The sequence below is a fragment of the Oncorhynchus kisutch genome, linkage group LG26 (assembly GCF_002021735.2).
Source record: "Oncorhynchus kisutch isolate 150728-3 linkage group LG26, Okis_V2, whole genome shotgun sequence".
Taxonomy (NCBI): Eukaryota; Metazoa; Chordata; class Actinopteri; order Salmoniformes; family Salmonidae; genus Oncorhynchus; species Oncorhynchus kisutch.
The window spans coordinates 13,541,006-13,565,670 of record NC_034199.2 but is presented as its reverse complement, the minus strand read 5'-3'; the positions used below and the strand labels follow the sequence as shown (position 1 = coordinate 13,565,670).

General features: G+C 48.0%; 1 protein-coding gene across 5 annotated transcripts in view; it reads left to right on the top strand.

Annotated features, from left to right (window-relative positions):
• lrp2a (low density lipoprotein receptor-related protein 2a) overlaps positions 1-24,665 on the top strand; it is a 73,438-nt gene that overhangs the window by 34,262 nt on the left and 14,511 nt on the right. For 3 of the 5 annotated variants that reach the window (XM_031806038.1, XM_031806037.1, XM_031806036.1), the window contains 28 exons: positions 105-271; positions 368-511; positions 692-801; positions 1,292-1,469; positions 1,723-1,936; positions 2,616-2,855; positions 3,070-3,258; positions 4,292-5,212; positions 5,347-5,512; positions 5,675-5,833; positions 5,927-6,216; positions 6,457-6,657; positions 6,899-6,925; positions 7,037-7,075; positions 7,175-7,417; positions 17,793-17,918; positions 18,092-18,211; positions 18,839-18,970; positions 19,485-19,686; positions 19,857-20,152; positions 20,319-20,985; positions 21,094-21,264; positions 21,354-21,577; positions 21,791-21,968; positions 22,078-22,274; positions 22,457-22,702; positions 22,910-23,038; positions 24,195-24,314. In XM_031806038.1, the coding sequence (XP_031661898.1) occupies positions 105-271; positions 368-511; positions 692-801; positions 1,292-1,469; positions 1,723-1,936; positions 2,616-2,855; positions 3,070-3,258; positions 4,292-5,212; positions 5,347-5,512; positions 5,675-5,833; positions 5,927-6,216; positions 6,457-6,657; positions 6,899-6,925; positions 7,037-7,075; positions 7,175-7,417; positions 17,793-17,918; positions 18,092-18,211; positions 18,839-18,970; positions 19,485-19,686; positions 19,857-20,152; positions 20,319-20,985; positions 21,094-21,264; positions 21,354-21,577; positions 21,791-21,968; positions 22,078-22,274; positions 22,457-22,702; positions 22,910-23,038; positions 24,195-24,314 (6,096 nt within the window). The remainder of the gene's footprint in view (positions 1-104; positions 272-367; positions 512-691; positions 802-1,291; positions 1,470-1,722; positions 1,937-2,615; positions 2,856-3,069; positions 3,259-4,291; positions 5,213-5,346; positions 5,513-5,674; positions 5,834-5,926; positions 6,217-6,456; positions 6,658-6,898; positions 6,926-7,036; positions 7,076-7,174; positions 7,418-17,792; positions 17,919-18,091; positions 18,212-18,838; positions 18,971-19,484; positions 19,687-19,856; positions 20,153-20,318; positions 20,986-21,093; positions 21,265-21,353; positions 21,578-21,790; positions 21,969-22,077; positions 22,275-22,456; positions 22,703-22,909; positions 23,039-24,194; positions 24,315-24,665) is intronic. The other 2 variants (XM_031806040.1, XM_031806039.1) reach the window with 1 other exon arrangement.

Here is a 24,665-nt window from a genome sequence, read left to right as displayed (position 1 = left end):
TTGTAGTATTTGTTTCTGTTTTAAAAAATTCAATCAGCGCCCTGTAGGCTATAGACATGTCCGTTTGGAGCCGTTTGGTGATGAATCGTTTTGTTTTCCTGCAGTTGAGGATCCTTTCTTGGTGGTGGTAAGAGATAGCGTCATATACGGCATTCCCTTGAACCCGGACGTCAAGAGCAACGATGCCATGGTGCCTGTTGCTGGACTTCAGAATGGATACGATGTGGACTTTGACAACACTGAGCAGACCATCTATTGGGTGGAGCACCCGGTAAGTGTTCACACTGTCCACACCAACAGAGACCCGAAGTGAGACTACTCTACTGTCCCTAGGCTCTGACCAACCCCTGTCCCTTCTCCTCTGTAGGGCGAGATCCACAGGGTGAAGTCGGACGGTACCAACAGGACAGAGTTTGCTCCGGCAGCCATCCTGGGTTCCCCTGTGGGCCTGGCCCTGGACTGGATGACAGAGAACCTGTACTACACCAACCCAGCCAGCCAGTCGATTGAGGTGAGCTGAAACATCCATACTCTCTACGCTCCTGTAGAAAGCAATGCAGTTATTCTGGAAAATGAACGGTTCTGATCGTGATCATCGTATTTAGACAAATAAAGTCGTTATCTCAGTTGGTTTCCCTCCGTCAGGGGTATATCTGATAGAGTATGTGCGTGCATTTGCGTGTTTTGTCAGGTTTTGAGGCTGAGAGGGGAGATGCAGTACAGAAAGACTCTCATCACCAATAATGGCTCCCCGACTGGCGCAGGCACTCCGGTTGGCATCGCTGTGGACCCAGCACGTGGGTAAGCCCATTTTTAACACTGCTCTGGCAGGGCTGCTCATCTCCACAGTCACTGAGCCCTATCTGCCTGCCTGCCATTTGCTCCACCCCCAGAGAGAGACTTACCACTGTTACTGTATACCACACAACACAATCCACTCCAACAAGCCACCACCTGGGAATATGTACACCTATTACCTATTCATTGTTAGCATATCAAATGTGTAATGACATAATTTAAAAAACTTATCAGCTGCAGGACAGAAGAACGTATCAAAGAAAAAGGAATGTCCGCAACTCTGGTAATCAGAAGCACAAAACAGTTGGATCTTCTTAAATCACCACGGGAGTTTACCAGAGTTGCGGACATTCCTTTTTTTCTTTAATGACATAATTGAGATACACATTTCTCGCTTCATCTCACACATGGATTGAATCTGTTGTAGAGGTTCTCATATGAGGTGATGGAGATGCCGAGGGGCTGTATTCATAGCCGTGTGTCTCTCTGTAAGGAAACTGTACTGGACAGACCAGGGCACAGAGAGCGGCATCCCTGCCAAGGTGGCGGCTGCAGACCTGGACGGCTCCAACCCTGTCACCCTGTTCACCAACAACCTGGATCAGGTGGAGTTCATCACTGTGGACATCAGTGAGAACAAGCTGTACTGGGCTGTCACAGGCGCCGGAATGGTGGGCCTCCGTCACTACCTTAACCACTGCCTGTGTCTCAAATGCCACCCTATTCCCTACATAGTACACTACTTTTGACAAGGGCCCATAGGGCTCTGGTCGATTCAAGTGCACTATATGGGGAATAGGGTGCCCTATGATTCCTGTGTCTGACTCTTAACAATATACCACTTATGTAGTCCGCCTCAATGCCTATTATCCATATATTTGACATGTTATTAATGGCAGTCTTGATATTAATAAAACCCCATAGATTGAGCGTGGCGACCCAGACGGGACCAATCGCATCACTATAGTGACAGGCTTGTCCCATCCCTGGGGTGTTGCTGTTCATGAGAGCTTCCTGTACTTCACCGACCGGGACTTTGAAGTGATAGAGCGCGTGGACAAGGCCACCGGTGCGAACAAGGTGGTGCTGCGGGACAACGTGTCTGGACTGAGAGTACTGAAGGTGCACTACAGGGAGAGTGAGTATCTGAGGGACCTGATGGTACACAGCCAAGCAAATATGAACCCCACTTCATTGATCTGGATGGAGACCTAAGCGTTGGTTAATTAAATAAGAACCATTAACTTGTTGGAAGCATCAGGATTACCAGTTTATTTTTATTATGTTGAGTGTTTAATCAGTATGCAAACATACGTATTCTGTCTGTTCTGTTTTTTTGTGATAAAGAAATAGCATTGCTGAATTATGGTATTGCTTCGGTGTTTTTGATAGCTGTTGGGTAATTATTAGGGAGACGGAGTGGATTATTAGTTGACCAGTTCCTCGTCCTTTATTAGGAACACTGTGTACGGAACAAGCCGTGTTCCTTTATCCCCTAAAACAGAGCAGATACTGTGAGTGATGTTTTCTAGGAGTTAAACCAGCCGTGAGTCTGATTTGACAACAATGTATCAAAGTGGTGTTGTCGTCAGATTCTTCCAATGATGACTAAGAAATGAGGCACAGGTTACTTTCAGTTCCAGTAATGTCATTTGTAATAGTTTAGTCTCATTTTGAAACGTCCCTGGCGTTGCGCTTGTCGTCCAAGACCTAGAAGTTGTTTCGGGAATTCTTAATACATTTCTAGTTCTATTTGGCCAGACTCCTGTTGTATATGAATGATGTCCTAATCCACCATGTGGTCTTTGCCTCTGCAGCCTCGGCTGGTACATCCAACGGCTGCAGCAACAACATGGGGCTGTGTGAGCACCTGTGTCTACCGCGGCCCGGAGGCCTGTATACCTGTGCCTGTGCTACGGGCTTCAAGCTGAGCGCTGACAACAGAACCTGTGCTTCATACCAGTCCTACGTGGTCATCTCCATGCTATCTGCCCTCAAAGGCTTCAGTCTGGAGGGGGCTGACCACTCTGAGGCCATGGTGCCAGTGGCTGGGAGAGGTAGGTGTTGTTCAGATATAAAACTCCTGCTGCAGGGCATTCTAACTCTTTATGTCATGCATGTGGAGGCTTTATGGATGCTTTATGAATGCTACATGATACCAAGGAAACAATACTTTGTTTGGTTCTCAGACAATATACCCTGATGTGACAGTGTGACATTGAAGCAACCACTGAAGTGTTTGTGTCTTACATCTCTGGTTGTGTCGTGCAGGCCGCAATGCTTTGCATGTGGACGTCCACATGCCCTCTGGGTTCCTCTACTGGTGTGACTTCAGCAGCACCGTGACATCTCAGAATGGAATCCGCCGGATCAAGTCTGACGGAGCAGGTTTCGACAGTGTGGTCACGTCTGGAATCGGACGCAACGGGATACGAGGTATCGCCGTGGACTGGGCTGCAGGTAGGCATGTTCAGAGAGCTCAAATGAAAAGTGTTTCAATTATGCCAGTAGTAGGGCTCTATAAAATCTGTTTTATTTTTTTCCTGATTCTGTTTTGTTTTTTCCCAAATTCCCTTTTCTCCATTTGGTTTTTCCAGGTTTCCGTTTTTCCCAGTTTTTTTTTGGGGGGGGGGGTTTATTCAAAATCACACTTTGTTAATAGAAAAACATCCTACATTTGATGATTTAAGTCCACAGCAATCCTTTAACAACATCCGGAGACCACCTTTGAGTTCTGGGAAATATCTAAGAAGTTTAGAATTTGGAGTGTAGTTACCCTTTAATTAAACTGTGCACCAGCCAGAGACCATTGTTTGGTTAGCTGTGTTTCTGTTGCGCTTGTGTGATTGCAGAATTTGCAAAACAAATGGCCACTGGATTGATACAAATAATCATGACATTATTCTGCCAGGTAGGCACAACCCATTGGAACCCCTGCCCAGTTGACTACTTTGACTACTTTAAAATGGCGGAAGCATTGTAGAAGCCCACAATGGCACTGCCTACGCTAAAACGGCCTTTTGGCCACTAGAGGCTTTTGTCATTCTCTATGGGCCCTACAGCAGGTAGAGGAAGTAAAGGTCAGCCAGTAGTAGGTATCCATGGATACAGCGTAAGAGGCTTCAACACAGGGCCTGACTCCAGAGAGCAGGCTGGTTTATATAACAGTCAGTTGACTGGAAAGAAATGAGTATAATGGACAGGAGAATGCTACTTATCTTGGTACTGTGGCCAATAAGGATTTAAATGATGGTTATACTAAACAAATGCCGGTTTCCCGGACGCAGACTATATATAAGCCTATTTCTGCTTTTGCTGTCCAGAAATAGGCTTAATCTGGGTGTGGGAAACCAGCTCCTGGTGACTATGCAAATTAGCAGGCTTACTCTGTCCTTACGCAACCACTCAATAAGAACTACATGACCACAGGCCTTTCCTACATCATCTAATCCCCATTACCCTTTCACTTATATATGTCAATTTGGCTTTTCAGGAAACCTCTATTTCACTAATGCTTTCCTGACGGAGACCTATGTGGAGGTTCTGCGCTTGAACACCACTTTCAGACGTGTGCTGTTGAAGACTCAAGTGGACATGCCACGCCACATCGTGGTGGACCCTAAAAACAGATACCTGTTCTGGGCAGATTACGGACAGAACCCCAAGATTGAGCGAGCTCTGCTGGACGGGACCAACCGCACTGTGCTGGTGTCGTCTGGGATTATAACCCCGCGAGGTCTGGCTCTGGACTACCAGACTGGATATGTCTACTGGGTGGATGACTCTCTGGATATGATTGCCCGGGTCAACCCTCAGGGGGGCGAGACAGAGGTAGTCCGGTTTGGGAGTCGTTACCCGACTCCCTATGGCATCACTGTGTTTGAGACTAGCATCATCTGGGTGGACAGGAACCTGAAGAAGGTGTTCCAGGCCAGTAAGGAGCCTGGCAGTACAGAGCAGCCTACAGTCATCAGAGACAACATCAACATGCTGAGAGACGTGACCATCTATGACCAGCGTATCCAGCCCAGCTCGGCCCAGCAGCTCAACAACAATCCCTGCCTGGAGACCAATGGAGGCTGTGCCCACTTCTGCTTTGCCCTCCCCGGGAACCAGACCAAGAAGTGTGGCTGTGCCTTTGGCAACCTGGGGACGGACAACGAGGGCTGTGTGGTGTCGCGGGATGATTACCTCATCTTTACAACAGAGAGTACGGTGCAGAGCCTGCATTTGGACACGGACGACCACGGACTGCCCTTCCCTGTGGTCAACGTGCCCGGCACCTCTGTGGCCCTGGACTTTGACCGCACAGACAATAGGATCTACTTCACCCAGAGCTCAGGAGCTGGGAGCAGCAAGATTAGCTTCATCAGTCTTTCATCTCCTCCCTCACCTCCAGTAGTGGTGGCTTCAGGTAAGACACTTAACAGCTAGATTGTTATGTTACAAAATCATACTGTAATTAATGATCTGGTTTCACCTTTTTTTGTGCTACTTGCTTATTGCAGTACTTTTCTACATTATGTGTTGTGTTTTGTGTCCATGCAGATCTTGGAGCTCCTGATGGTATTGCCTATGACTGGATCAACAAAAGGATTTACTACAGTGACTACATCAACCAGACTATCAGCTCCATGGCAGTGGACGGGACACAGAGATCCATCATCGCTCATGTGCCTCGGCCTAGAGCCATAATGCTGGATCCCTGCAGGGGGTAAGACTGGCCAGAAATGCCAAGAATGCTAATACCGTTTCACTCCTTCTGTTGTGATAACAAGAGCGCTCACTCAGTATCACATATTCAGCATGTGTTGAATGTGCACTGTGCAATCATTGATTAACAATGGGAAAACTCGTCTTCTTCCATGCCACACAGATATATGTACTGGACAGACTGGGGGACGAATGCGAAGATTGAACGTTCTACTTTGGGAGGGAACTTCAGGGCAGAGATTGTAAACAGTAGTCTGGTGTGGCCCAATGGGCTGACCCTGGACTATGAAGAGCAGAGACTGTACTGGGCAGACGCCAGCCTGTAAGACCCTCTTATAAAGCTACCTTCTTCTCACAAGTAATTCGTTGTCCTTTCATGTTGATGCTAAAGATATGTGCTGGTTTTGGTTATCAGACAGAAGATTGAGCGCTGCTCTCTCACCGGGGCCAATCGGGAGGTCATCGTCAGCACAGCCATTTACCCTTTCGCCATGACCATGTATGGCCAGTACATCTACTGGACTGACTGGAACACACGCAGTATCTACCGGGCTAACAAGCACGATGGGTCTGACCAGAGGGTGATGACCCAGAACCTTCCATCCAGGCCTATGGACGTCCATGTGCTGGCCAGCAACAAGCAGCAACAGTGCAACAGCCCATGTCAGCAGTTCAACGGAGGCTGCAGTCACATCTGTACCCCAGGTACTAGAAGTTAGGCCCTGTTTTAATCCTCAAGTTTTCTGATCAAATAGAAGCAGGCTGTAGTTTCTGAGCTAAATGTCAGAGTTGGACCAAACTTCCATTGAAAATGTGATCTTCTCTAGCATCCTATTGTTTTGGTGTTGTAATGTTGTTTTGGGATCATGTGAGTTGGGCTGAGGTACGCCTGTCTGTCATACCCCCCCATCCGTCTGATGCCTGTCCCCCTGTCCCTCTCCGCAGGGCCCCAGAGTGCTGAGTGTCAGTGTCCCTCAGAGGGTCGCTGGTACCTGGCCGACAACAAGCACTGTATCCCTGACAACGGGACCCGCTGCCAGGAAGGCCAGTTCACCTGTATGAATGGACGCTGTATCCGTGCTCAGTGGAAGTGTGACAATGACAATGACTGTGGGGACGGAAGCGACGAACTGGAGAGAGTCTGTGGTATGGTGCAGAGTGGCCACAAGTAGTGCCTGTTTTCTCAAATCATATTTGTTTGTCTCGTCTATTTAGAAATATCTTGCAATGTGATGATTTTGCATGTCTTGAATGTGGTTGTGATTACAGCTAATTATGATTATCACTGCACCTGCTCTGTCCTTCACTCTCTGAACTACTCTTAACTGTCTTTAACATGCTGCGTCTAACCAGCCTTCTGTTTCTCACTGCAACAAACATTTTACAGGATCCAAGAATGATTTCCAAACTTCCGGTGTGTATGCTTGCAGTTCACTAATCTATTGTAGCTATTTAGTGCTGCTTGTTTTTTTCTACTGACCCCATCCTAAACTAATGAATACATGTACTTACATCTTACATGCAGTCCAAGTGCAAATGGCAGCCGCATTTATTGCCTTGTCAGGTAAAGCCCGCCTCTATATTGTACACCTGTCCATCTTCACCTGCTCTCCCTGTCCATTGGCTAGAGCTCTGATAATGTTGTATCTGGTTTGATTGACAGCCTTCCACACCTGCGAGCCCACTGTGTTCACTTGTGGGAATGGTCGCTGTGTGCCCTACCACTACCGCTGTGACCACTACAACGACTGTGGGGATAACAGTGATGAGGTAGGCTGCCTGTTCAGTCCGTGCGACCCCAACACTGAGTTCCCCTGCAACAACGGACGCTGCATCGCCAAGGACTACATCTGCAATGGCATCAACAACTGTTATGACAACGGCACCTCGGACGAACAAAACTGCCGTAAGTCCTCAAAACAAAACTTGGTTACAAATCTAAAGTAAAAAGATTAGTTCATGAAGATTAGATATGTTTTTGTGTTGTAAAAGTCACTAAAATATATAGTACCAGTCAAAAGTTTGGACACACCTACTCATTCAAGTTTTTATTTTTATTTTGACTATTTTCTACATTGTACATTGTAGAATAATAGTGAAAACATCAAAACTATGAAATAACACATGGAATAATGTAGTTACTAAAACAAGTGTTTTACAAATCTAAAAACAAATCATTCTTCAAAGTAGCCACCCTTTACCTTGATGACAGCTTTGCACACTCTTGGCATTCTCTCAACCAACTTCATGAGGTAGTCACCTGGAATACTTTTCCTACAGTCTTGAAGGAGTTCCCACACTTATTGGCTGCTTTTCCTTCGCTCTGCGGTCCAACTCATCCCGAACCATCTCAGTTGGGTTGAGGTTGGGTGATTGTGGAGGCCAGGTCTTCTGATGCAGCGCTCCTTCTGGTCAAATAGCCCTTACACAGCCTGAATATGTGTTTTGGGTCCTGTTGAAAAACAAATGATAGTCCCACTAAGTGCAAACCAGATGCCGTATCGCTGCAGAATGCTGTGGTAGCCATGTGGGTTATGTGTGCCTTGAGTTCTAAATAAATCACTGACAGTGTCACCTGCAAAGCACCCCCACAACATCACACCTCCTCCTCCATGCTTTACAGTGTCAAGTGTCAGTTGTGCAGAGGTGAGGACGGAGTCAAGCGCAGGACACAGAACTGAGTAAAATAACGTACTTTACTCTGAAAAATAATCAGCCAATAAATCCACGCAGGGATAACAAACCCTAACACAAATGATTAACACAAAACCAGGAACAATCACGCACAAAACATAATGAGAACCAGAGGGTTAAATAGGGAAATAATAATAACATAATGGGAACCAGAGGTGTACAAACAAGACATAACAAATGGAAAAAGAAACGTGGATCGGTGGCAGCTACAAAGCCGGTGACGACGACCGCCGAACGCCGCCCGAACAAAGAGAAGCACCAACTTCGAAGGAAGTCGTGACATATGGTGGGAACCACACATGCAGAGATCATCAGTTCACCTACTCTGAGTCTCACAAAGACACAGCGGTTGGAACCAATAATCTCAAATTTGGACTCATCAGACCAAAAGACAGATTTCCACCGGTCAACTGTCCATTGCTTGTATTTCTTGACCCAAGCAAGTCTCTTCTTCTAATTGGTGTCCTTTAGTAGTAGTTTCTTTGCAGCAATTTGACCATGAAGTCCTCATTCACGCAGTCTCCTCTGAACAGTTGATGTTGAGATGTGTCTGTTACTTGAACTGTGTGAAGCATTTATTTGAGCTGAAATCAGAGGTGCAGTTATTTGCCTATTACGGAGGCTGCTAACTCCAACAAACTTATTATCAGAACTCAGGACAAGACCCAGTTGCAGACAGTTCGAATTACAGAAGGTTATTTACACAACAGGGGACAGGCAAACAACAGGTCAATCCCAGGCAGAGTTTGGTAATCCAGGGCAGTGTCAAAAGATACAGAACGGCAGGTAGGCTCAGGGTCAGGGTCAGGGCAGGCAGAATGGTCAAAACCGGAAGAACTAGAAAACAGGGACTAAAGAGAACAGGAGTACAGAAAAGAGGAAAGAGGAGACAGAGGCCTGTGAGACAGACGTTTAATCCTTGATACATGAAAAGTGTGATGTATACGGAGGGTGCGGGCAACACAAGACGAACAGCAGAGGGGCTAAGAATCTTAGAGATGGGGAAAGGTCTGATAAAACAGGGGGAAAGTATACAGGAACCCAAGTGGACCTTCTGCTCGAGACGAAAGCCGGGTTCCGGTGGCGGTCTACTTGTCGTCGATACCTGAAGGTGGTCTTGAGGAAAGCGGACCGGGCTCTCTTCCAGATACAGCGACAGTGGCTGAGCAAGGGAGGGTGTTGCAGGCGTATTCCACACACATGAGTTGCTGCCTCCAGGTGGTGGGGTTGGCTCAGACGAGGCAGCGAAGACAGGCTGGCTGACGACCCAATGGGTATGCAGAATGGCTTCCAGAACTGCGACGAGAACTAAGGACCATGGTCGGAGACCATGTCCAGCGGAAGTCCATGGATCCGGAGGACGTGCTGCACCATGTGCTGGACCGTCTCCTTGGCTGAGGGTAGCTTAGGGAGGGGAATGAAATGTCCGGCTTTGGAAAACATGCCGCAAGGATAGGGGTGTTGTCATCAGACAGAGGGAGACCAGTGATGAAGTCCAGAGATACATGTGACCAGGGATGGTGAGGGACAGGAAGTGGTTGAAGGATGCCAACAGGAGCTTGCCGAGGAGTCTTATTATGAGCACAGACAGTGCAGGCAGCGATGAACGCGGAGACGTCAGAGACCACGGTAGGCCACCAAAAGCGGTGTTGAACAAAGGTCAGGGTCCGACGGGAGCCAGGGTGACAGGCAAGCCTGGAGGAATGAGCCCATTCCAGGATCCAGGGAGCGGCAGCGTCTGGGACAAACATTTGGTTAGCCGGCCCCCCAGATGAGTGCAGCAGCCAGACACGAGGTAGGAAGGATTGTCTCAGGGTCTGAGAGTGTAGCAGCGGGGCTATAGCGGCGTGAAAGCGCATATAGCTTAACATTCTTGGACACCGGGCGGTAAGAGATGGTCAAATTAAAACTTGTGAAAAACAGGGCCCATCGAGCTTGCCTGAACGTCCGAAGCATAGACCTCCACCACAAACTGAAGGGACGGGTCCGGATGGATTAATATAGGCGCTGTGGTGAAGCTGTGCTTAAGGTCCAGGAGCGCCCTGTCAGCAACTGGGGACCACTTGAAATGGACCTTGGGAGAGGTGAGTGCTGATTAGGGGAAAGCCAGGGTGCTGTAACTCCAGATAAAACGGCGATAGAAATGGGCAAATGCCAGGAAGCGTTGCAGCTGCACTCTGGATGTGGGTTGGGGCCAATCCACCATGACTCTCACCTTTCCGGGATCCATCTGCACATTCCCAGCAGCAATGATGTATCCAAGGAAGGAGATGGTGGAGCGATGGAATTCGCATTTTTCTGTTTTCACAAAAACCTGGTTTTCCAGGAGACGCTGGAGGATTTGTCGGCCTTAGAGAACGTGTTCTTGAGCTGAGCGGTAAAAGACGAGGATGTCGTCGAGGTAGATGAACACGAACTGGTTCAACATGTCGTAGAGAACGTCGTTAACCAGGGCCTGGAACACAGCAGGAGTGTTGGTCAGACCGAATGGCATCACCAGGTATTCGTAGAGTCCGCTAGCTGTGTTGAAGGCTGTCTTCCACTCGTCACTTTCCTGTATCCGCACCAGATTAGAGTGGTGCCCCCCTAAAATGGTGCCCCCCTAGAGCGGCTCGAAAGCCGAGGCGGGTAGCGGTTCTTAACACTGATGTCATTGAGGCCCAAGTAGTCGATGCACGGGCACAGTCTTCTTCTGAGCCCACAGGAAGATGTCCCGGGCAGGCTGCGCCGACTTCAGGCAATGAGTGTGGCAGAACGGTCTCCAGCCCATGATAGCACCAACAGTCCAGTCGATGAGAGGATTGTGACGCTGGGGCCATGAAAACCCCAAAACCATGGGTACCCGAGGAGACTTGATGAGCATGAACTGTATAGTCTGACACTCACAGGTTTATAGGAGTGGTATTGTTGGTGACTCTGCCTATAGAGCGCCCATCCACCGCTCTAACGTCCATGGGATTGGAGAGGGGCTGAGTGGGGATGCCCAGCTCTGACACCAGGGTAGTGCCCATGAAACTCTCATCGGCCCCAGAGTCAATGAGAATTCAAATAGATTTTGACTGGTCACCCCATGGAGAGGAGCACGGGTAAGGGGAGAAGGAAAATTCTCTGTATAGCCCACCAGATTACTCATACCTACTGATGAGCCTGGTCTTTTAATGGACAGGTAGACACGTACAGACAATTCTTGGTGTTAAGTCAGCGTAAACGTTCGGCTGGAGACAACCTAGCTCTGCCGAGTTGCATCGGCTCCGGAAGAGGCGAGTCTGCAGGCCTCGGAGACTCTTGGGGGAACTCAGGTAACCTTGGATTCTCTCTGAAACGTAGATGCCAGGGACTTCCAGGATTCCTCAGAGGTGAGGTGGGATCCTTGTGTAAATGAGTGGGACTGGAATCAGATCTCCTTTCCCTCCTACGTTCCCATAGCCGCCCATCGATCCAGATGGTCAAGGCGATGAGCGACTCGAGATCCATAGGCAGCTCCCAGGCTGCAAGCTCGTCTTTTACCTCCTCCGATAATCCATGGAGGAACATGTCGAACAGGGATTCCTGGGTTCCAGGCACTCTCAGCAGCCAACGTGCGGAAATCAACAGCATAGTCTGCCACACTGCGGGAGTCTTGACGAAGCTGGGGTAACTTCCGGGCAGAGAATTGTTGTTCCCACACTGCCCTAGCCCAGGCGAGGGCCCTCCCAGACATCAGCGTTATGAGGTATGCTATCTTTGAGCGGTCTGAGGAAAAGTATGAGGGCTGCAGCTCGAAGATGAGGGAACACTGGGAGAGAAATGCCCGACAGGTTCCTGATTCTCCAGCGAAGCGTTCCGGAGGAGGTAAGCAGGGTTCTCGGGAAGCCGGGGAGGCCTGGAGAGATGCGCTGCTGACAGAGCGGTTACTGAGGTGCTGGAAGGTTACTGTCGTGGCTGGCTGCCTAACAGACAATCCACCAAATTAATCCAGCAATGTATTCAACCCTTCCAAAAGACCTCGAAGTAACTCATTGTGTCTCCCAATGGTGGCTCCTTGGGAGGAAACTGCGTTGCGGAGCTGGTCCGTGTCTGCTGGGTCAGTCATGGCCAGTTCGTACTATCAGAAAACACAGGTATAAATGCACAGAGGATAATGGGGAAAATGGGCGATACCTGGAGGGGGGTGGAGACAAGCACAAGCCAGGTGAAACAGATCGGGGTGTGACACTTATCCTCTGCAGCAGAGGTAACTCCAGGTCTTCCTTTCCTGTGGCGGTCCTCATGAGAGCCAGTGTCATCATAGCGCTTTATGGTTTTTGTGACTGCACTTGAAGAAATTTTCCGGATTGCACTGACCTTCATGTCATGAAGTAATGATGCACTGTCATTGCCCTTTGCTTATTTGAGCTGTTCTTTTTATTTTATTTTATTTTACCTTTATTTAACCAGGTAGGCAAGTTGAGAACAAGTTCTCATTTACAATTGCGACCTGGCCAAGATAAAGCAAAGCAGTTCGACAGATAAAACGACACAGAGTTACACATGGAATAAAAACAAACATACAGTCAATAATGCAGTATAAACAAGTCTATATACAATGTGAGCAAATGAGGTGAGAAGGGAGGTAAAGGCAAAAAAGGCCATGATGGCAAAGTAAATACAATATAGCAAGTAAAATACTGGAATGGTAGTTTTGCAATGGAAGAATGTGCAAAGTAGAAATAAAAAAATAATGGGGTGCAAAGGAGCAAAATAAATAAATAAATAAAAATTAAATACAGTTGGGAAAGAGGTAGTTGTTTGGGCTAAATTATAGGTGGGCTATGTACAGGTGCAGTAATCTGTGAGCTGCTCTGACAGTTGGTGCTTAAAGCTAGTGAGGGAGATAAGTGTTTCCAGTTTCAGAGATTTTTGTAGTTCGTTCCAGTCATTGGCAGCAGAGAACTGGAAGGAGAGGCGGCCAAAGAAAGAATTGGTTTTGGGGGTGACTAGAGAGATATACCTGCTGGAGCGTGTGCTACAGGTGGGAGATGCTATGGTGACCAGCGAGCTGAGATAAGGGGGGACTTTACCTAGCAGGGTCTTGTAGATGACATGGAGCCAGTGGGTTTGGCGACGAGTATGAAGCGAGGGCCAGCCAACGAGAGCGTACAGGTCGCAATGGTGGGTAGTATATGGGGCTTTGGTGATAAAACGGATTGCACTGTGATAGACTGCATCCAATTTGTTGAGTAGGGTATTGGAGGCTATTTTGTAAATGACATCGCCAAAGTCGAGGATTGGTAGGATGGTCAGTTTTACAAGGGTATGTTTGGCAGCATGAGTGAAGGATGCTTTGTTGCGAAATAGGAAGCCAATTCTAGATTTAACTTTGGATTGGAGATGTTTGATATGGGTCTGGAAGGAGAGTTTACAGTCTAACCAGACACCTAAGTATTTGTAGTTGTCCACGTATTCTAAGTCAGAGCCGTCCAGAGTAGTGATGTTGGACAGGCGGGTAGGTGCAGGTAGCGATCGGTTGAAGAGCATGCATTTAGTTTTACTTGTATTTAAGAGCAATTGGAGGCCACGGAAGGAGAGTTGTATGGCATTGAAGCTTGCCTGGAGGGTTGTTAACACAGTGTCCAAAGAAGGGCCGGAAGTATACAGAATGGTGTCGTCTGCGTAGAGGTGGATCAGGGACTCACCAGCAGCAAGAGCGACCTCATTGATGTATACAGAGAAGAGAGTCGGTCCAAGAATTGAACCCTGTGGCACCCCCATAGAGACTGCCAGAGGTCCGGACAGCAGACCCTCCGATTTGACACACTGAACTCTATCAGAGAAGTAGTTGGTGAACCAGGCGAGGCAATCATTTGAGAAACCAAGGCTGTCGAGTCTGCCGATGAGGATATGGTGATTGACAGAGTCGAAAGCCTTGGCCAGATCAATGAATACGGCTGCACAGTAATGTTTCTTATCGATGGCGGTTAAGATATCGTTTAGGACCTTGAGCGTGGCTGAGGTGCACCCATGACCAGCTCTGAAACCAGATTGCATAGCAGAGAAGGTATGGTGAGATTCGAAATGGTCGGTAATCTGTTTGTTGACTTGGCTTTCGAAGACCTTAGAAAGGCACGGTAGGATAGATATAGGTCTGTAGCAGTTTGGGTCAAGAGTGTCCCCCCCTTTGAAGAGGGGGATGACCGCAGCTGCTTTCCAATCTTTGGGAATCTCAGACGACACGAAAGAGAGGTTGAACAGGCTAGTAATAGGGGTGGCAACAATTTCGGCAGATAATTTTAGAAAGAAAGGGTCCAGATTGTCTAGCCCGGCTGATTTGTAGGGGTCCAGATTTTGCAGCTCTTTCAGAACATCAGCTGAATGGATTTGGGAGAAGGAGAAATGGGGAAGGCTTGGGTGAGTTGCTGTTGGGGGTGCAGTGCTGTTGTCCGGGGTAGGAGTAGCCAGGTGGAAAGCATGGCCAGCCGTAGAAAAATGCTTATTGAAATTCTCAATTATGGTGGATTTATCAGTGGTGACAGTGTTTCCTATCTTCAGTGCAGTGGGCAGCTGGGAGGAGGTGTTCTTATTCTCCATGGACTTTACAGTGTCCCAGAACTTTTTTGAGTTAGTGTTGCAGGAAGCAAATTTCTGCTTGAAAAAGCTAGCCTTGGCTTTTCTAACTGCCTGTGTATAATGATTTCTAGCTTCCCTGAACAGCTGCATATCACGGGGGCTGTTCGATGCTAATGCAGAACGCCATAGGATGTTTTTGTGTTGGTTAAGGGCAGTCAGGTCTGGGGAGAACCAAGGGCTATATCTGTTCCTGGTTCTAAATTTCTTGAATGGGGCATGTTTATTTAAGATGGTTAGGAAGGCATTTTTAAAAAATATCCAGGCATCCTCTACTGACGGGATGAGATCAATATCCTTCCAGGATACCCCGGCCAGGTCGATTAGAAAGGCCTGCTCGCAGAAGTGTTTCAGGGAGCGTTTTACAGTGATGAGTGGAGGTCGTTTGACCGCTGACCCATTACGGATGCAGGCAATGAGGCAGTGATCGCTGAGATCTTGGTTGAAGACAGCAGAGGTGTATTTAGAGGGGAAGTTGGTTAGGATGATATCTATGAGGGTGCCCGTGTTTAAGGTTTTGGGGAGGTACCTGGTAGGTTCATTGATTATTTGTGTGAGATTGAGGGCATCAAGTTTAGATTGTAGGATGGCTGGGGTGTTAAGCATGTTCCAGTTTAGGTCGCCTAGCAGCACGAACTCTGAAGATAGATGGGGGGCAATCAGTTCACATATGGTGTCCAGAGCACAGCTGGGGGCAGAGGGTGGTCTATAGCAGGCGGCAACGGTGAGAGACTTGTTTTTAGAGAGGTGGATTTTTAAAAGTAGAAGTTCAAATTGTTTGGGTACAGACCTGGATAGTAGGACAGAACTCTGCAGGCTATCTTTGCAGTAGATTGCAACACCGCCCCCTTTGGCAGTTCTATCTTGTCTGAAAATGTTGTAGTTTGGAATTAAAACTTCAGAATTTTTGGTGGTCTTCCTAAGCCAGGATTCAGACACAGCTAGAACATCCGGGTTGGCAGAGTGTGCTAAAGCAGTGAATAGAACAAACTTAGGGAGGAGGCTTCTAATGTTAACATGCATGAAACCAAGGCTATTACGGTTACAGAAGTCGTCAAAAGAGAGCGCCTGGGGAATAGGAGTGGAGCTAGGCACTGCAGGGCCTGGATTCACCTCTACATCGCCAGAGGAACATAGGAGGAGTAGAATAAGGGTACGGCTAAAAGCTATGAGAATTGGTCGTCTAGAACGTCTGGAACATAGAGTAAAAGGAGGTTTCTGGGGGCGATAAAATAGCATCAAGGTATAATGTACAGACAAATGTATGGTAGGATGTGAATACAGTGGAGGTAAACCTAGGTATTGAGTGATGAAGAGAGAGATATTGTCTCTAGAAACATCGTTGAAACCAGGAGATGTCATAGCATGTGTGGGTGGTGGAACTAATAGGTTGGATAAGGTATAGTGAGCAGGACTAGAGGCTCTACAGTGAAATAAGCCAATAAACACTAACCAGAACAGAAATGGACAAGACATATTGACATTAAGGATAGGCATGCTTAGTCGAGTGATCAAAAGGGTCCGGTGAGTGGAGAGGTTGGTTGGTGATTTAGACAGCTAGCCAGGGCATCGGTAGCAAGCTAGCATAGGATGGAGGTCTGTTAGCCACCCCTTACGTTCCGTCAGTAGATTAGTGGGGTTCCGTGTGGTAGAGGGGATTAATCCAAATCACACAACAACAACAAAAATAAAAACAATAGATATAGTTATAGAGGCCCAAGAAGAAAAGATAATAATAATAATTTAAAAAATAATTTAAAAAAAATAATAATAAAAAATTGTCCGATTGTCTATTCAGATAGCAGCCGGTAAGACAGCTAACGGTTAGCAGGCCGCAGATGGGCGTTCAGGTAACGTCGCGACGGAGGAGCCGGCCGAATAACTCCTTCGGGTAGATAACGTCGGCAGTCCAGTTGTGAAGGCCCGGTGGGGCTCCGCGAAGGCAGTAAAACGGGTCCGGATAGGTGACTGCAGCCCAGGTGTGATTGATGGAACTCAGGAGTGATTGACGGAGCTTGCTAGCTCCGGAATAATTGATGTTTGCTCCGGAATCGACGAAGGCCGATGGTCACACGGATAGCAGCTAGCTAGCTGTGAGATCCGGGTATGAATGTCCAGGGACATGGAGAGAAAAATTGGTCCGGTATGTTCCGTTCCGAGCCGCGCTGCGCCGTACAGAACTGGCGATAGATTTTCGAGCTAAAGGATAGCTGATGACCACAAACCGTGGTTAGCTGAATATTAACGATTTGCCAGTAAAGGAGCTAACTAGCTTCTGAACTAGCTTCTGGATTAGCTTCTGGCTAGTTTCAGGCTAGCTTCTTGGAGTTTCTGGCTAGCTTCTTGGAGGATTACAGATCTGAGGTAAATAATACTTTTTTATAAATATACATTGGTGAGGCGGGTTGCAGGAGAGTGTTTTGAAGATGAGTTGATGGAAAATAAAAATAAAATGTATGTGAAAAAGTTGTAAATATATATATATACAGGACACGACAAGACGAAGACAAAAGACGTCTGAACTGCTATGCCACCTTGGAACGATATCTTCTCATAATATGGACCAAATAGAGCTATCTTCTTTATACCAACCCTACCTTGTCACAACACAACTGATTGGCCTAAACGCATTAAGAAGGAAATATATTTAAAAAATGTACTTTTAACAAGGCACACCTGTTCATTGAAATGCATTCCAGGTGACTACCTCATGAAGCTGGTTGAGAGAACGTCAAGAGTGTATAAAGCTATAATCAAGGCAAAGGGTGGCTACTTTGAAGAATCCAAATATAACATTTGTTTGACACTTTTTTGGTTACTACATGATTCCATATGTGTTATTTCATAGTATTGATATCTCCACAATTATTCTACAATGTAGAAAATAGTAAAAATGAAGAAAATCCCTTGAATGAGTAGCTGTGTCCAAACTTTTGACTGGCACTGTATACTAAAATATATATACTCAACAATAACACCAATCCTCTTCTTGTCATGTATCTCAGCGGAGCGAACATGTCAGCCAGAACACACTAAGTGTACATCCACCAACATCTGTATCCCCCGCTCCTACCTGTGTGACGGGGACAATGACTGTGGGGACATGAGTGATGAGAGCCCTACACACTGTGGTGAGTCCCCCAGGCCTGTTCTGTACAGTAAGGGCGCGTCCGAAATGGCCCCCTATGCCCTTATATAGTGCACTATATAGGGAATAGTGTGCCCTTTTGGAAGCACAATAACTGGGTTTTGAGAGGAGAGTGACCCCTAAATGACCTTAACATGTCTGTTTCTCCCCTTCCAGCCACCTCCACTTGTGCCCAGAACGAGTTCCGCTGCTCCAGTGGCCGCTGTATCCCAGCCCATTGGTACTGTGATGGGGGTACCGACTGTGCTGACAGCTCCGATGAGCCCTCCTCCTGTAGTACGTACCACAGCTCTCCTTCACTCACTACGCTAAGCAAGAGAGATTCAACTAGGTTCTCAGAATGGAGTCATTATTCATTTGTTCTCCTGAGTTGACAGTCGTGAATGATTGGTTTATTTTCTGTGTGTGTGTGTGTGTGTGCGTGCGTGCGTGCTGTTGGTGATGTGTCAGTAGTGTATGCCTTTGTTAGTGATGTGGTCAGTCAGTCAGTCCGGCCTCCCACTGTCTGCCACATTCCTCCATACTGACGCCCACTAGTCTCCTCTGACAAACACAGCCCCTCCCCTTTCCTCCCTTCATTTCCTCTCTTCCTTTCCTCGCTACCTTTCCTATCTTCCTTTCCTCTTCCTTTTGTCCCAGGGTAATTACACAGCCTCACTTTATCTAGTGTTTCAATAGAACACCATAGATTGGAATGTGGAGGAGATGCCGTGACTATTTTGATAGCTTCACTTGCTTAATTTTGGTTCCGATATGCATTACCTGTTGTCTTTACTAGTTGAAGTCAATCAGAACATGTAAAGGGTAGTTTTAAGTGACTGACATATTTGTATTTAGAGGACAGTAGTATTCTAATTGTAATCAGTTTTCGCATGGTTTGCTTTGACCTTTGATTCCCTGCAGCCACCCTGGTGAGAACCTGCAACACTGACCAGTTCCCCTGTGACGACGGCAGGTGCATCGCTTCCTCCTGGATCTGCGACGGGGACAATGATTGTGGAGACATGAGTGACGAGGACCAGAGACACAACTGTGGTGAGTGTGAATTCCTCTCCTCTACCTCCTCTCTCTCTCTCTCTCTCTCTCTCTCTCTCTCGCTCTATCAGGAGTCAGACACTGAGGGATCAGGATACATGCTGGGTTTGTGGGGGGTGGATACTGGCTCTTGTTGAAGGTCTCCGGCCAGAGTCCAAGGAGCTCACATTCCTGATTTCCCCTGCCTCACTCATTACTTTGTGTCTGTCGCAGCTCCCAGGCTCAGGGTGGAACTAAACTATTATGTCATCCCTCACCAATGTGGGCTCTGACAATAAGGAGCCTGGAGCGCATGGCTTCAGCGCACCACGGGCCTCGGCAGGAGTCTCACTTCAAACAATAGGGCTCAATCACATTAGATGGATAGGAAACCGAAGTCACGGCTAGAGGTCCTGAAATACACTTAGGAATGTTTGGACCGCGAGAAATTTCAGGTCCAGTCTCGGGAGTCTTCATAATCTTGAAACGTCTCTAATTTGGCGTCATTTATCCTGCCCCCCCTCTGTTTTGTTAGACAACCGCACATGCTCAGCTTTGGAGTTTACCTGTGTGAACAACCAAGCGCCACAGCGGAAGTGCATCCCTCGTGATTGGGTGTGTGACGGCGATGCGGACTGTGCGGACGCGTTGGACGAGCATCAGAACTGCACGCGCAGATCGTGTGGCGTCAACGAGTTCACCTGCAGCAACGGCCTCTGCATACGCAGCTCCTACAGGTTTGGCAACTCGGACTTGACAGAGACATAACAGTGACATTTGTCAGATGTCTTGAATGAGTCACACTGTTCAGTAGATGATGAGCCTACAGTGTGAGTGTGTGGACTGGGCAGCAGCACCCCCTGGTGTACGGCGAAGTACACTGAGTGACTGATGTGTTTGATGGCAGGTGTGACCGGAGGAATGACTGTGGGGACAGCAGCGACGAGCAGGGCTGCACCTACCAGCCGTGTCAGCAGCACCAGTTCACCTGTCAAAACGGACGCTGTGTGTCCCGCGACTTCATATGTGACGGGGACAACGACTGCGGGGACGAGTCCGATGAGCTTGACCACCTGTGCCGCATGCCACCGCCTACGTGCCCCCCCGGGCAGTTCAGGTGTGACAACGGACACTGTGTCCCGATCGTCAACGTGTGTGACCGTACCGACGACTGCTCAGACAACAGTGACGAGAAGGGCTGTGGTGAGTGCATGATATATAAGCAATAAAACATATTAAGTTATATAAAATATAAAAACATAAACTACAATGTCCATATAGCCATTTAGTATCACAGCAGAGCAGCAGTGTGGTGTTGGATTTATAGGCAATCTCCTCTAATGCGTGTTCTCTCTTGTCCTGGATGCAGGAATAAATGAATGCACCAACCCCTCTATGCACCACTGTGACCACAACTGCACTGACACACCCACCAGCTTCATCTGCACCTGTCGCCCCGGCTACCGCCTCATGTCCGACAACAAGACCTGCGACGACGTCAACGAGTGTGCGGAGACGCCCAGCGTGTGTAGTCAGGTGTGTGAGAACACGGTGGGCTCCTACATGTGTAAATGTGCCCCCGGGTTCCTGCGGGAACCGGATGGCCACAGCTGTCGTCAGAACAGCAACATTGCGCCCTACCTCATCTTCAGTAACCGCTATTATCTTCGTAACCTGTCCACGGACGGAGAGGCCTACTCCCTCATCCTGCAGGGCCTGACCAGCGTGGTGGCCATGGACTTTGACCGCGTGGACAAGAGGCTCTATTGGATTGATGTGAGTCGCAGGGTGATTGAGCGGATGTTCTATAACGGCAGTAACAGGGAAGTGGTGGTGAACGGGGTGCTCCATGGAGAGGGCCTGGCGGTCGACTGGGTGGCCAGGAAACTCTATTGGGCGGACAGTTTCCTGGACTGTCTCAAAGTGTCCGAACTGGACGGACGCTTTGTGAAGAAACTGGCTGAACACTGTGTGGACGCCAATAACACCTACTGCTTTGAAAACCCCAGGGCGCTCGTTCTCCATCCCAAATATGGGTGAGTAAATCTAATCACTAACCATTACACGGTCAAAATGAGGAATAGTTCATTTATTCTTGATTAATTCGATAAGCCAATAATCTCAACCCATTTGATCCCTGTCAGATATGTCTACTGGACAGATTGGGGGGACAAAGCTTTCATAGGCCGTGTTGGAATGGACGGCACCAACAAGACCGCAATCATCACCACTAAGATCGAGTGGCCCAATGGGGTCACTATCGACTACAGCAATGACAAGCTCTACTGGTCGGATGCCCATCTCAACTACATTGAGTAAGACCCTGCTTCATATTGCCATGCAGTCTTGCTTTGTTCCCGAAATGCCTAAAGGCCTCCTGTAATCCTACTCCTCTTCTCCTCAGGTTCTCAGACCTGGAGGGACATCACAGACACACCGTGTATGACGGGATACTGCCCCATCCGTTTGCCCTGACTGTGTTTGAGGAGACTGTGTACTGGACTGACTGGAACACCCGTACAGTGGAGAAAGGCAACAAATACGACGGATCCGGCCGCCAGTCTCTGGTCAACACCACACACAGACCCTTCGACATCCACGTGTGCCATCCCTATAGGCAGCCCATAGGTCAGTCTCAGTCTAGGAGACAGTAATCTGAGTCTCCTCTTCTCCTGGACCAACATCCATTCCTTCACACTCAGATTGCTATCACTTCATTATCCTGACGTTTCCTGCCTGTTAGATCCATTCAAGTGTTTACATTGACACAATGCCGGGCCTGTGTTTGCCCAGCTGCATTGAATGCCTGACTGATTCCCTGACCCCCTCTCTCCCCCCCAGTGACCAACCCCTGTGCAGTGAACAATGGAGGCTGCTCCCACCTGTGTCTGCTCCGCGACGGGGGGCGGGGTCACACCTGTGAATGCCCCGACCACTTCCTGACTTTACAGCTGGGGGGGGTGGCTCGCTGCCTGCCCATGTGCACCAGCACCCAGTACAGATGTGCGGATAATGAGCGGTGAGTGACCTCACCTCAGAGTTCTACCGAGATACACACATTCTCTTTGTTTTATACAATTGTGGCATTGGTGAGCCCTGAACAGTATTGCCCTTCCTCCCCTCCACAGCTGCATCCCCATCTGGTGGAAGTGTGACGGCCAGAGGGACTGCAGAGACGGCTCTGATGAGCCCTCCACCTGCCCCAGTCGCCACTGCCAACTGGGCCAGTTCCAGTGCAACGATGGAAACTGCACCAGCCCCCACTTCCTGTGCAACAGCAACCAGGACTGCCATGATGGCTCTGATGAAGATCCTGTGCTGTGTGGTGGGTGGCATTTAGCTCTGTAATTTATGTTTTCAGAGAACACATGAAACAGTCTTTGTAATTGCTTGATAACATTGTTATTCCAATTGTTGATTTCCCATGAGTTGTGATCTTTTGTCGTTAAATACCAGGGATGGATTAATGTAGAGTGTTTCAACTGAATTGACTGTTTGTCTGTTCAGCCACTCATCAGTGCGAGACCCACCAGTGGCAGTGCACCAGTAAGAGGTGCATCCCAGAGGCGTGGCAGTGTGACGGGGAGGACGACTGTGGCGACGGCTCTGACGAGGAGCCCACTCACTGCTCCAGCAGGACCTGCCGGCCCGGACAGTCCAAGTGCCGTAACGGACGCTGCATCCCCCAGAACTGGATGTGTGACGTGGACGACGACTGTGGCGACAACTCCGACGAGCCTCTGGAAGAGTGCAGTAAGTGACGCGCCCAACACAGAGAATCACGTGGTGAAATCACGCCCGGTTAACTATAGGGATTGAGTGGGATTGCTACAGTGAGCCTATTGAGATCTGTTCATCCTAAACTGTGGAAAATCACAATTGATAGCCGTTTGCTCCAACCAGATATGATTGAAAGACTTCGTCTTTGTTATTGACTTCCTTGACGTGGTCTTTTCACAGTGGGGCCGTCTTATCGCTGTGACAACCACACCCAGTTTGACTGCAGGACCAACTACCGCTGTGTGCCACTGTGGTCTGTGTGCAACGGTCACAACGACTGCAGGGACAACAGTGATGAGCAGGGCTGCGGTGAGTCCACAGAAACACCAGCGTCCTGACATAAATCGACCAATGGTGCAAACCCACCGTGCTGAATAAAAGAGTCTTTGTGTGAGGTAACAATGTGTGTTGAGAGTGAATGAAGGGTTGTTAGCGGGAACATTACATAGTGTGACAGCAGGAGGTAGTGATGGAGAGGTACTCACCGCCTGCTCTATTCACCTCCCCGTGAGAGAACGCTCTGGATTTATGGCCTGTGTGTGTGTGAGAGAGTGTGCGTGTGTCTGCGTGCGCATGTGTAATAGGGCAAGGTTCACACTGTGCTCTTTGTGCTGCGCCCCGATCTACACAGCAGCAGCCCTGGCCCTCCCGTCTCTTATCAGAGGCCCTCACTCCATTAGTGCCATCCCCGCGCTAGAGGGGAGATCCGTGCTAATCTCTGTTAGAGAATGCAGCCAGCGGCCGGGCCAGGTGAAGAGCAAGGAGGGCCTGGATCCACTATCTTTCAAACCTCCGGCGCTGTGTGGTAGAGACAGCGCAGCTCTGCTCTCCTCCTCTCCTGTCCTCTCCTATAGACCTGGCATAGCTCAGAGCTCACCCACTTCAGACATGCTGCCCTCCCCTCTGCATGATGAGCTCTGCTTTAATTAAAAAACCAGAGGGCACCTCTCAGTTCAGCACTGTGGTCTAGTAGTTATCATCGACGCTATATTAAATAGTAGGAGGCACAGTGTTGAAGAATTTCTCATTAGTCTGACAGTGTCTTGTAGTACCAATGGTTGGTTGTAGCTGTAACATCGTAACAGTCTTGTAATTTGGTCGAAAGAGGAGAAGTAACATCGCTGTAATGAACCATTGATTTTTCAGCAAGTAAAAAAATCAACTATATGTGTTTGCGCCAGTGCAATGTTTGGCCGAAAAACATTAAAGATAAAACTAAATGATAAGAACAATAAGAAGGATAAGAATGATGAGAGGGATAATAAGGAGAAGAATGGTAAGAACAATAAGAAGGATAAGAATGATGAGAGGGATAATAAGGAGAAGAAGGATAATAAGGATAAAAATGGTAAGAACAATAAGACTGTTAAGAAGGATAAGAATGGTAAGAACAATAAGAAGGATTAGCTGAAGTGTAAATGTGTCGTCTTTTGTTTCTTATCTCATATCCATGTGTGTGTTTCAGAGGAGGTGACCTGTGACCCTCTGGGGGACTTCCGCTGTGACAACCACCAGTGTGTCCCTCTGCGCTGGAGGTGTGACGGGGACAACGACTGTGGGGACAGCTCGGATGAGCGTGCCTGCAGTGAGTTCTACAGTACATCTAACCACCATTAACTATCTAGTACTGTATCTACACTGAACAAAAAATATAAACGCAACATGTAAAGTGTTGGTCCCATGTTTCATGAGCTGAAAACAAAGATCCCAGAAATGTTCCATACTTACAAAAAGCTTATTGCTCTAAATTGTTGTACACAAATTTGTTTACATCCCTGTTAGTGAACATTTATCCTTTGCCAAGATAATCTATCCACCTGCATGTGTGGCATATCAAGTAGCTGGTTCTCGTCGAAAGGAGTGGACCAAAGTGCAGCGTGGAAAGTGTTCATGATATTTTATTTTCAAAAAACACTCAAAGAAAAACAACGTTTTC